General features: G+C 34.5%; 1 protein-coding gene across 2 annotated transcripts in view; it reads right to left on the bottom strand.

Moving 5' to 3' along the window:
• Positions 1–13584, bottom strand: part of LOC149793358 (uncharacterized) — a 35719-nt gene extending 22135 nt beyond the window's left edge. Inside the window, exons 1-5 of one of the 2 annotated variants that reach the window (XM_089966360.1) lie at positions 13532–13584; positions 12045–12134; positions 6238–6658; positions 2403–2480; positions 1894–2019 (exon numbers count right to left, since the gene is read on the bottom strand). In XM_089966360.1, the coding sequence (XP_089822486.1) occupies positions 1894–2019; positions 2403–2480; positions 6238–6643 (610 nt within the window). In that variant the 5' untranslated portion in view covers positions 6644–6658; positions 12045–12134; positions 13532–13584. Of the gene's footprint in view, positions 1–1893; positions 2020–2402; positions 2481–3348; positions 3440–6237; positions 6659–12044; positions 12135–13531 lie in introns of those variants that run through there. The other variant, XM_089966361.1, reaches the window with a different exon arrangement.
• Positions 13585–14031: the final 447 nt, after the last annotated feature.

Here is a 14031-nt window from a genome sequence, read left to right as displayed (position 1 = left end):
ATTTCATACCTTTCTGTTCTCCGTTAACATGAATAGTATGCGTACGATTCACCCTTAAATGTTCAAGGCTCTCGTAATTTAAATTTTAGGCATTCGAAAAAGTGTCCAAAAGTGGATATGACTGACAAGGAGGTTTCCCCTGAAAAATCACGTGTTACTCGTCTACTACATTATTGGCAATAATTATATTTTCCGAAAACAATTGAAAAAAGATTATGTTTGAAATAGGATAACTTATTTGTAAAACATTTAAAACAAGTTAATAAAAGAGTAAATGACCGGAAATAGCCGGGAAGTTAAGTCCGCAGACCCTATCAAAACGAAATCATGGCACGACTTGACTATAGCTTTAACGTTACGAGTGCCGTAATCATAATAGGATGAGTTGAATGCACACTGTTTGCGCTAACGGAAGCGATACTGACTTGGAGTTATTAAAACATGTGTAAATGGTACATTCTTAATCAATTTTCAGACTCTTTGCATTATAATGTTTTTAGATACAGCACTGAACACCTATTTCGATACCATTTAAATAGAACGCAACCTGCCATAACCAGTGCCGAGTTATCAAATTGGCAGAGTAGGCGCCGACCTAGGGTCCCCGCGACAACGGTTGAAAATAATGTTAATAAAACGTATTAGATATAATTTGCGAGGGCGGCCCCAAGATTTCGACTGCCCAAGGGCCTATGTGCCTCCAGATGGCTTAATCCGGCACTGGCCATAACGGACACACATAAAAAAGAACAACATTGGTAAATATCATACCTTTATTTACTTACTTACAATATAGTTTCAACAAATTCCCACTCATTTTTCATAACCTAAATATTCAGTATTTTCCCATATTAAACGTAGATTAGGTCATACTATAGACGAACTGTAAAGTTGTGTTGTGGGATCAATTTTGTTTACAAAGAAGAAGAAAAACGCTGATAGCAGGGAAGTTAAAATTAGAACATTTTACATTTTAGAAGAAATGTTTAATGCCATGTCCATGACAAAGACAGAGTGGTTAGTTCAAATTAAGACAGGACAGTGGTTATAGAGTTAAAAATAATAGTAATGCGTGATTAGTTTACAGAAACATTGATACTTCACGGGAAACACTGGAATGAGTAATAGTATGATCGCCGCCATGAAAACTTTTGAGACCGACCATTTAATTGGAAGTGGTAGGGGCATTGATTTTCTTCTGAACCGGGATTTTTTTCTTTTACCTCAACCTAATATTTTTTTAAATTAAAACAAATAGTCTTTTTGGTATAAGTCAGATCAAGAATATTTTTCACGCTATTTGAAAGCCAGATTTGTTGTTTTAAAAAATATCCCCTCAACTGCCACCTCCCAAAAGTAAATTGTTGGTCTCTTACATTCTTAAATTTGAACAGAAAATACTCGTTTGTACTCGTTGTTTCAGTGGATTGACTGGAAAGCTCTTCTCCCACTGTTGTAAAAATTCATGTTTTAATTGAATATCAAGAGCACGCGTCGACATAGGACAAAATGTTGTTGTTCGATTCATTTTTTGAACGTTCTCGAAAGTACCATGGCAGCATATAAGGGTATCCAAGGCGAATGAAATTGGAGCTGGGTAGGTGGGGAAAACAGCAACACAATAAACTGTGGCTGGCCGAGATTTCATAAGAAATGAGAATTGAATCCGAGATTCTCGCAGTTTAAATGAGTACTGCTTCTATAGCCAGGTCGAAGGAGATTGAATTTTAGTTGAGTTATTCATATATCGATCCTAAATATTCCATGTTTTATTTGTTGCTAGTAGATATTAAAACCAGGCACTGTTTAATTCTTTTAAACGGTTGGTGTATGACAATTTAAACAAATAACAGAATATACTGATTTTGCTTACAGATATACTATTTGTGTTACCTTCAGCTGATATTTCTGCCAGGTTTTTGCAGCACTTTAACTGGGTGCTGAAGTCGTCTGCTTTTTCCTGCATTTCTCTGATGATCGATACGATGGAACTCTTGCGATAGGCCAAAATGTCTGAATCTGAAAACCAGATTACCATATACAACAAATAAAGAGACAGACAGTCAGACAGAGGAATTGTGACCATTCGAATCTCGCTCTATATAGCAAGCGACAAGATCATCATAATGACTCAACTTCCAAATAATTTTCATAATTTCCTTTGCATCGTCTTCTTATTACTTAAATGATAGATTACAATGTCTTATGTTTCGAAGTAATTGCTCTTACATTATGGCAGTAAATAAAATTTTTTATAAACAATCATTGTCAAAATTGGCTAGTATATTGCTTACTTTGCATGAAGGATTTTGTATAGAGTTGTTTTTGCAGACAGAAGCAGATGCTGAGGGAAAATTGAACCCCTTCACCCGTTATTTGAGCTGCGTAACGGTCATACTCACGATTTGGCGGCATCTTATCCTTTTTAAGAGCGTTGTTTGTGTCTGTAGCTTCCTTAATCAAATCTCCTTCTTGCACGTCTAAAATAGAAATAATATACGTTCATTTTTAAGAATATTCACCAATAAAATCTTTTCATGCTGAAGAAGACAGTTTCTTTTTTTTTGTTATGCATGTGTCCACGTAACTCGGTCAAACGAAAATTGTTGGTATCAGGATTTGTGTTAAAGGCAGGATTAGCTATTTGTAGATTAATTACCAAAGTTGCATACATACATATATACATACATACATACATACATACATACATACATACATACATACATACATACATACATGCATAAGACGTTGACACAACTAATAAAAAGAAAAGTAGAGGAAGAAAATGAAAATGATCGACAAGGAACATGCTTCTGAAGTTAGTTGACCTTTTACGTTTTCGTTTTACAGGTGATAATCCGTGTAAATAAATTCTATACCAGATTTATTCCAGACAAGACGAGGCTGAGTAGGAGTGGTATCTCTATCATACATAAAACATATTTTATGCATAGAGAAAATAACGAGAAAATGAAAGTATTCTAAAACTCTATTGCCAATATACACTGAAAAAGATGAGTAGATTAACCTTTTATAATTGTATCTTCTTATTAATCGAGTTGAATATATTTTCCACCGTCTGCCGCGGATACAATGTATTGCAGCGAATATAATTTTTCAGTTTGTCATCGCTGGGGATAAAATATATCGAAATTTTACCGTTCACAAATTAAATGCATGTAAATCTTCACTTTGGTTTTCGTTTGCATGCGTCTGTCAAAACTTAAGTTTTAAATAAGATTAATCAGAACATCATCATCATCATCATCATCGTCATCGTCGTCAATAATAATAATAATAATAATAATAATAATAATAATAATAAATTGCAGAGGCATGTTTATTTACCTCACACGTCTCTCCGATTCCGGTGGAGAAAGGAAAAGCGGACAAGCAAAGAACGATCTTTTCGTCTCAAATCTTGCAGCTCAGTGTCGACAGTGCGAAACATTATCTTATATGTATTTGCATTCTCAACTGTGCTGTACACACCCCCAAATTTAGTTATACACCTGGCCATTAATTGGGATATATCAAGCTCTCCACATGATTGTTATCTCTTTTCTGATCAGTAACCGGAACACCTTTTGGTTTTCTGCCAAAATTCATTATATCCAAAGACCTCCAAGGTTACGTGATATTGAAATCGGTTGTTTGGCTAGAAAAGCAAGGACTTTTCGATTTTAAAAAAAAGTGAGGAGAAAAAAAACACGAAAACAAACAAAACCAAACAAATGTAATGTGGAAGAGGGCAATAAAGCAAGCCAGGTAATCTAATTATGGCAGGGTTATTCTTGTATGATATGAATTGTATCCCTCTAAGAATCTTGTTTTTTGCGTGCCAAATAAGTAAAACTATCCTAAGTTAAATAGCATGGGATGAACCAAAGTTATTATTACTGGGATGTGGAAAGGATCCATTTTGGCAAATTTTCATTACAAAATCCGGTTTTATCTGCTTACTCGGGTGGGGGGTGCTTTAGAAACATCCAACCATGAACCCGAATCGCTTTGAGGCTACTTAGAAATTTATTTAAAGTTTTAAATCAATCTCTCTCGATCGATCGATCTAGGTTTCTTTCTCCTTCTTCTTCTTCTTCTTCTATACAACAATATGGTTATCCCGTAAGTCTTATATATGTGTGTGCACGTGCGTGTGTGTTTGTGGAGAGATACATCTGTAAGTGTTACCTTTTTGGAATATTCATGTTTAAATGCCATATTGATAACAGTAAGTTCGTGGGAAAGCAGAACTCGAACAGTATATGCAGTCCAACCATGCCATTTGTGTTTGTTTATGTGTGTGTGTGTGTGTGTGTGTGTGTGTGTGTCTGCTGAGATGTAGACGTGTGTATTTAGAATCTTTGTTGACCAGATTATTGCGAAAAGAAAACAAAGATAAAAAGAACTAAAAACAATATAATGATAGTGAAGGTTTTGATCAGATAACAATCTGGAAAATCCCATATCGCTAACAGAAAGTCCCGTATCACTAACAGAAAGCACTATATCATTAACAGAAAGTCCCATTTCACTAGCAGAAAGTACAATATCACTAGCAGAAAGTCCCATATCGCTAACAGAGCGTACCATATCACTAGCAGAAAGTCCCATATCACTGACAGAGCGTACCATATCACTAACATTGCAAGCAAGGACGACTATTCAATTAAACTTTCAACCTTAACTTTTGCATGGACACAATACCAAAGGAAACCATCGGGAATTGTAAAATAGCAACAGAAAAACAAAACAAAATGTCTGCAGAAGAGTTGTCATGTGGGTGTAAATCAAGTTCTAGTAAAGGGCATTAGAGTCTACAGGTGGACTATGCTATCTGTATACATTCTGGGGAGTCATGCGATTAATTTTCACTGAAGGATTAAATTTTAACCAACAGCATATATCAAAACCTTTTAATAATGAGAAATGTATTGATTATTATCTAGAATACCAAAGTAAGTGTAGTTTGCTGTTCATGTTTAATGGTATGTTGTCAATCATATTTAAAATATGCCTATTTCAAAGAACTTACATCTCCTTTTTTTCTTCCCTTAATTGAACCAATCTTTGTTAAAAATTGATAAGATACCACCCGAGATAATCAGTTTCTGTGTACGGTTCTAATGTGGTATTTTCTCCCTTCATAATAAAATAAATAAAATATATAACAACATGGATATCAACTATATATATATATATATATATATATATATATATATATATATATATATATATATATATATATATATATATATATATATATATATATATATATATATATATATATATATATATATATATATATAGTTGATATCCATGTTTTACCCAGAAATTTTAAAAGGGGTCTAGCACTTTTACTGGCTTTGGACCAGACACAAGAACACGAGAGCGTATCTATATATGTACGGCCTCTCTGATGATGTTTCATATAGAATTAAAGAATATCCATGACCGATGACTCAACTCTGTTATAAATAGAAAAGATAAATAAATGTGTCCCTGTATGTTATTTTTGGATGTGTACAAAGAGATTATGGCAAAGGCGTTCCTAGGACAGTCATGACATTATCTGTAAAATTCATACCTTCAAAAGCAATCACACAGACAACAACTTCAATTCAAAATTGCTTGCTTGAAAAAAGGACACACTAGATAAATGTGTGTGTGTATATATATATATATATATATATATATATATATATATATATATATATATATATATATATATATATATATATATATATATATATATTACTAAATAAATAAATAAAGTAAATAAGAAATTTAAAAACGTACAGAGGAAATGTATGTTAAAAGGACTTACCTTTATTAATCGATCAAAATGATCGAACAGTATGTATGCATGCATCTATCTATGTATGTATGTATGTATGTATGTACGTACGTACGTACGTACGTACTTACGTATGTATGTATGTATGTATGTATAGATGAATGGCTGGATGGCTGGATCGATGGATGAATGGATGGATGGATGGATGGATGGATGGAAGGAAGAATGAATGGATGTATACAGTTATAGGTTACTAGGCAGAGAGTTATGTTCAAAGTAAATGAGTACGGGCGTAGAATAATCGTTTGGTAGGTAAGATAGATAGCACGCAGCGGCGTAACATTTAAAAAATTTAAAAATGTAAAGATAAAATATGTTTGAGGTTAAAAATAGAAATTATAGTTAATTAAATGTTCTAAATTGTCGCACGTATTACTCACGCTTTGAATCTGTTTGTCTGCATTCGATTTCGACCACTCTACCACACGAGCACGTCACAACGTGTAGAGCTGGCTTTGCCGTTGAAACGGTTTGGACCTCATACTTGCCGTCTTCGGTAACCGTATACACCGACCCTTTCCGTACCGAGATAGAGGGACTATTTGCAGAATAGGCACTTCGCGGAGGACGCAGACTCAAGCGTCTTGCTGGCTCAGCACCTGAACCGGAAGAGATGCTGCTCCTTCTGGAAAGAATGCTGTCAGTTGAGCTCTTTGGTGTGGCCAGCATTACGGTAGAGTCTTTTCTGTTTTTAGAGGAGTCTACAACTGTCATCATCAAGGACTGTTTCCGTCGGGGCGTTGCAATGCTGCCTGACTCCATGATGGAATTGGACGTCATTTCCATGTGGACGATTGTAACCTGTCTCAATAAAGTTGGACGTGTTGTTCATGCCGTTATGTTTTAATATAAACAAGGCTCAGAGCGGAATTATTATAATTAAAAACAACAACAAATGAAATACCATTGCAATATTTCAGATATAGTCAACTCATGTAACAATAAAACAGTTCATTTCCAGCCATTTTGTAATAGTCACAAATCTAAGTTAGAAGACGATGCCTTTAATTTATGAGTTATCGTCCTTGCTTTTTTATCGTCAGCCCTTCAAATATAATAGTATCGTATGGTCTGTTTAATTTCTATTATAATCCAGTTTTTAACCCACTTTTTCTAAACTGCCACTATGTTTATCAAACTTTATAATACTACAATGGTTGTTTTATGTACACTGCACAATAAATTTGAAATTATTTAAACATTATCTAATTTGGGTAACGCGAAAAACATTTGTACCGTGGTATACCGCTGCATTTCTAAACGTACCGCGATACCTTCCACGGTATACGGCAATTATATTAGGGGCCAAGAAGTCAATGTTCTGTGGCAGGAGCCTGACACTTTTGTCTAATTTCTTTTGTCAATAACTGGAAATATATCTTGCTCTGATTTATAGCAAAATAACACTATATGATATCTATGACATTATTAGGAAAATATTTTTATCTCAAAAGAAAATCACAGCCCCACCCCACCAACATAATTAAATGGCCAGTACTTGTCAGTAGATGAATTTGCTATATGTTTGTTAAAGTTTGGAACGTTCCAATCGAAAATCTGTATATTATAGTGGAATGATTAAGCTTGCACTATACATGATACTGTGAAAGACATAGTGCTGATATTAGAGTGTGTGTGTGTGTTGTGGTTTTTTGACTTAGCTTTAACAGTTTGAGTCATATCGCTACGATGTCTGCAGTGTGGCAGTTTAGTGTGTGTGTGTGTGTGTGTGTGTGTTTGTGTGTCATTTGGATTTTTAACGTAGCTCTAACAGTTTGAGTCATATCGCTACGATGTCTGCAGTATGGCAGTTTATAATGATGTCTAGCACTGGGGCATCATGCCGCAGACATGTGACATCATGTCTCACCCAGTCACATTATTCTGACACCAGGCCGGCGAGTCCTAACACCAACCTCTTAATACAGAGCGCCAAGCGTGGCAACTGCAAGTACGCTTTTCATAAGTCTTTGGTAGGACTCGACCGGGGTTCGAACCCGCGACCTGCCGCATTCGAGGCGAACGCTGTAACCACTTAGGCGGTCTTATTGACATTTGAGAACCTACAATTTACTAGCTACATTATGGATGCAATAGACTGTGAAACTTTGAGTGGGATGCCAAAAACCAGGCAAGATGTTTGTTAGAGGGTGAGGGTAAACATAAAACACATTTACTCAACAAATGATAAAATATTTAAATGTCGTGAGAGATTACGCAAAGTTCTGGCTGAAAACAAGTGCGCTCTCAAAAATCGTAGGATGATTCAGTCTTACAAAGGACTACATATACTTGACACATTTACACTAAAACGTAACATGTTTTTGTTGGGGGAGGTGTTGAATTTTTAATCAGGTATTTTCTAAATGTTGGATTTTGCCTTACTCTGTTCACAATTCATTTGGCTATTTAACACGTGTCAAAGATGTGATGAATAATAAAAACACGTTGTTAATACCTTTAAAAATGTAACAAGATGCATCGGGAATTTCCGTACATTCCTTACAGACGGAAAATACCTACGTACTGGTACAGTGAAAATGTACCGTGGTACGTACCACCAGAAAAAGTACTGTGGTAAACGGTATACCGGTAATACCACGCACCACTATTAGCTAAATGTTTATCTTCTTAATTACATATGTCTAAATTGTCAACAAGATATCTCTGTAAACTCCAATTGAGCCCACTTTCTAGCACAACCAAGTTTGACCTCAGACAAGTGTATCCAGATATCGCAGATTACTGTTCTGCACCTAGAGAAAGAATGAATAAAGGAGATGCAATTCGTCGTGTAACAGAGACAGTATACGGGTTATGTGAAAGGCAAGCAGAATCTGGGAAGATAATTTTAACTTTATATTTTCTTCTACTGCACAATTAATTCTCGTTGTGTTTCCTAAACATAACAATAAAATGTCCAATTTACTATACTAAATTATGGTGTCAATCTATTTTTTACAACTATGTTTGAATTGTGCATGTCTTTTTTTAAAATGATCCTTTCCATGCATACTATAATTCATATATGTATTTATTTTACCATAATGACTAAGTCATAAAGCTACGTATACCCTTTAACCCTACTAAGTCCCAAAGCCATGTATACTCAATAACCCTACTAAGTCAAAAAACTATGTACACTCAATAACCCTACTTAGTTACAAAACCTTATATACTAATTAACCCATCTAAGTCACAAAGCCGTGTAAACTCCTCTAACCTATTGACCATATCGCAAATCCACGAGGCTGTTAATCCGAACTGGCTGTCAAGAAAAATAGACCTAACCTACGCAGACGCGTTGTACAATTTCCTAAAATAAAATTATTCGCAAAGAAGATAACTTTTGAAAAAAATTAGGAAAATACTAACAATTTCAATGCCAATAGAATAAATCTGAGATTTCTGGTGGTTTGTTTAAAGAAGTGGATTTTGAGAAAACCTGAATAAAAGTTTTTTTAAAAAAAGGTATTTTTATAGGAATTATATGAACTATAATTATATGAAGATCTATTGCGTATTTTTCTACATACAGAACCCATTTTCTAGAAAAGGAACACTTACGTACTATCCTATATATATATATATATATATATATATATATATATATATATATATATATATATATATATATATGACCAAAATATGTATACATGTATGTATTTGTTAACATTGAAGGTCCACGTGGACAGCAGATATATATGATAAATCGTATCATTAATACAGTAGTTGTAAATTAAAACAAGAAACATAACTCCGTTTGACTAATTCTCTTATAAAAGGTATTATCTACTCTTAGAGACCATTCAACTTCACGCGATTAAGGACATTTAATGTTCTACTTATTGGAAAACTGCATCAGTAACACTTTTTTAGAATGACGTACACAGTTGTCAAGTATACCGAGGAACTGTCGTCTCATATGTTCAGCGGATGCTCTTCGTTGGTGAAAATGTGTCTAATGTTACAAGAAAATCGTAATTTTATTATAGTTTTCATAGGTAATTCAGTATCATAGATTTTGTTTTTGGTTCCAGCAAAGTGTTACTTAAAATCGTATCCGATAGCAAATGAACAATTTTACTTCAAAAGTATGTTTAATTTTTTTTTTCCATTGATGAACTGAGTCTTTATACATTGTTCCTACTTTGACCTATTTACTGTTTTGACTTATAATTCGAAGCATAGCACGCCAGATGACAACCTAAAAAACATGCAGGTCATTAATCGATAACGGTTTCCCAATGCATTTATAATAACTTTAGTTGACTTTATTATTTTCTTTCATATTGCTGTTTTTGTTATAGTTTCTAGGGTATTTTCCAGCATTGCTATCTTTTTATTATTGCTATCAACTACCACCCACCCACCCAAAAATGTGAATTATTGATTCTACTAAGGCCCAAAAGTGCGTAGGGAGTAATCTTGTTCATAACATCGCATATCTGCTATCTTACTCAAGTAACACGACTATCAGTCTGAGCATCACCAGCATTTTCCCTAAACATGCATTGGATGTGTCGCAGAGGCAGCCATTTTGAACTTCATCAATGAGAACTGTAGTGTCAAGTGACGATATAAAACTTGTCGTCACTGGTTGTATTAAAGCCAGAGTATTAATTCATTAAAAAAGGATTAAAACACTACTTTCAGTTAACATATTTATTAGCTGGAACTTTTAACTAACCTATTAGTTATTCCATAAACATACTGGAAGTAAAATTCGATGGCTACGTACTACTTTGTTACAAAAGAACTTAGAGCTGCTGGGAGTTTTTGTTTTCGCCAAAAATGGGTAAATCAATTTGCCTTAGACACCCGAGATTCTTACTCTGGCTTCACAGAAAAGGCAGAGGCTGTTCCGATTGTGTATAACTGTGCATGAAGACCCATTCCATGTGACAGTAGAAGGCATGAAGTAAACCCGAACATTACGTCCCTATGCTCGGGGTAGTGATGGTCTGAACTCATTGATTAAGTCAAAGAACACTATTCATTTATGGTGTAGCTTTGGTTAAAGAGTATGCCTTGGTGCAACGACAGTGAAGGCAATGGTCGTTAACTAACGGTCGCCGATGATGTGTCAGGTAGCAGAGCACTTGCTTTGAATCTGTATTAATTTGCATCTGTCTTTCTTTGGGAATTGTGTTTGTGCTTGAAATCTGTAATTAGTACTCTATTTTTGAAGAAATTAATATTTTGCATCATTTTATTTATTTATTTATTTTTCTTTTTAAAGATACGCATCTTTGCTTGCCAAGGTTCCTGTAACATTACCCTAGCTACACATTGGCGGATCGAATATATATATATTATATATTGGTGCTTTGTTTACTGGATTTCACGAGTTTCCTACCTAAGTGTGTAATGCCAACTAACCAATAGGATGATGCATTACACATTGGCCGAAAATGGTGGAGACAATTGACCTAAAAAGGATGCTTTGCAAGTTAAACATCGAAAGTATGACTATGTACCAGAGGGATGCCATTGCAGGTCTATCTGAGTGAATGGTATTATTTGTGCAAACACGGACCGGCAGTGGAACATTGCTGATTTATCAGTCCATTCAAGTAGTGTGCACCTCTTGTCTCGATCATGGAGGAACACTGTTCAAATTCTACCAACTGAATTATAATTGGATGAGCTTGCCGCCGAATCCAATGAAATTCACAGACCGAAGCACAGAAATATCTGCTCGATACGCTAAGGTGTATCTAGGGTTATCACATGAGAATCTTGGCAAGCGAAGATGAAAGATATTTATATATTAAAATGACTATCATTCTTAGTATCATCAATCCTAGGCTCCGCCTCGGATGCGGGATCTCGTGGGTTCTTTCCCCGGCCGAGTCATACCAAAGACTTACAAAAATGGTACTAACAGCTACCTCGCCTGGCGCTCAGCATTAACAGGTTAGTGTTAGGAGTGGTCTGCCTGGTGTCAGGATAATGTGACTGGGTGGGACATCATGCTACATGTCTGCGGCATGATGCCCCAGTGCTAGATAACACTATAAATTGCCACACTGCAGACATCGTAGCGATATGACTGATTTTTTTTAAAGCTACGTTAAAAATCCTAATCACACACACACACACACACACGCGATCCTAGGCGAACTTAATAGGTGGCGGTGTCTAAAAAATTTATTTGTCCCTCGCTATAACAAACCATTCATACCTCTGAAAGGGTCCACCTTGATTTTAATACATATCTTGCCAATGTCCACTGACCTTTGAGCGAGTCTTGTCGATTGTATCAACTTTCACCCTGTAAGACATCCGTTTTACAATTAAAGGAAATTGGTATATGTGATATCAGCTGAGACACTTTAAAAAACTACCACCAGAGAAAATATTGGATTTGGTGAGGAAATGAAGCCTATATAATAAATTTCGACCATATATTTTATCGATATTGTATTTGTTGCCTTTATCTTTAATTTTATTTGCCTATTACAGATTTGAAGCATCTTTAACTTTTATTTATTAGTTTCTTGCACTACATGCTTATGTTTATTTGGAAGGGTTTGTTTTACTAAAGTTTTTTTCTAACAATTCTTTATCTTTATATTTAGTCCGCACCATTTAATCGGTATTGTGCATTCGTGAATTTAAACCCAATTAATTTTTATATGTACATTCATGCTGTAACAAACCGAAGGGACTTGTGAATTTATTTATTTTTATGATCAAGCATGCGTTATAAACTGGCAATTTACGTATGCATATGACATTGGGGTTTTAAAACAACTTAAACAAACGTGTTCTTACCTGTGACTTCGTTATATAATGGTTCACTTGAAAGTCTCGATTATCCGATTCTGAATAATCGGAATTATTGTTTTATTGGAACCAATATAATATCCCTTGGTTTTTCTATCATACTCAGTCACAGACTCATTTATTTGAACTCATGGACTATCCAAACCATTCTCATGTCAAACGATAATTTCTTATAACCACGGTTCGGTTTTCTTTAATATACGTCATTAATTAAATCGGTGTGACTCTGAATTTGAAGCTAATTATAGATGGCGCTCTTGTTTATTTTTTTAAACACCACTGCCCCGAGATATTATTATTTTCTTTCATGCAAAAATGCTGCAAAAACATTCCATGGTGTTTTTATCTTGTTGTCAAAGGAGCTTTGGATAAAGTAACAGAAAATTTTAAAGTTTTATGATGGTGCTTATTTTTATTGCAAGCCTGATCAAATTTTAAGTCAAAACTGAACATGTAGCTAAATAAAATCTTTTTTAAAAAAAAAGCTGCCACGGGTTCAAGTAGACTAAGCAAGCCATTGTGTTGTTAGAAACGCTACCTGTTGAGCAGTTTGTGTGATTCTATCCTCTTTTATACGTCAGTAAATAATCATATATTTTCAATTAAGCATTAGTATTGTGAATATAGTGCTGAGGATATATTTAAATTTAAGGAACAAACTTTAAATTTAAATTTAAAGATCAAAATAGTATAATTCTTAATAAGTATTATCAAATTTATACAAATTTAAAATGAGCATTCACAAATTTACATCATACGTTTTTTTCTTCAATGGCACAAATGAAGAAATTGCCAACAACTACGTTTAGTATAGTTTCAGAATTTGAATTTCTATCTAAAATATTAGAATGAACAAGCCATACTATATGAAACGTTACTCACCGTTTAATCGTAGAATCCTTTCATTTACGAAGTCTATATGTAGAGGATTAAACTATCATTACAAGTCTTATTTTAATCGCAACTGACACTATCAACTCTTTGTTTAGTTACCAGATCTCCCCACGTGAGAACGTACTTCACTGAACACGCGCGGTTTAGCCTCGACACTCTCTTAGTACCGTTGAGACGAGAAGACCAAATTACATATCTCTTTAGAATAAATAAATTAACTTTACTATTTTCATTAAAAATTTAGGTGACAAAGCGCTTAATTTTTCTCTCTGTCTAGTTTCTTCCTTTGTGTGTGTTTACGCCGTATATATGTAAATTTGGATATTTTTAGATAGGTAGGTAGACTAGTGGGTTAGAGGGAATTTATAGAACTTCGGATGGGTTCGTGCTGAGATGAGATGATGAATGTTGGACAAGTGGAGAGAAAATAGAATCTGTATCCATGAGAGAAAGAAAGAGGAGCTTTTTTTTATTTGTACATATACAAT

The sequence above is a fragment of the Sinohyriopsis cumingii genome, chromosome 8 (genome assembly GCF_028554795.1).
Source record: "Sinohyriopsis cumingii isolate HCF-2022 chromosome 8, ASM2855479v2, whole genome shotgun sequence".
NCBI lineage: Eukaryota > Metazoa > Mollusca > Bivalvia > Unionida > Unionidae > Sinohyriopsis > Sinohyriopsis cumingii.
The sequence above is the reverse complement of the archived record's forward strand: the minus strand, read 5'-3'. Positions and strand labels throughout refer to the sequence as shown.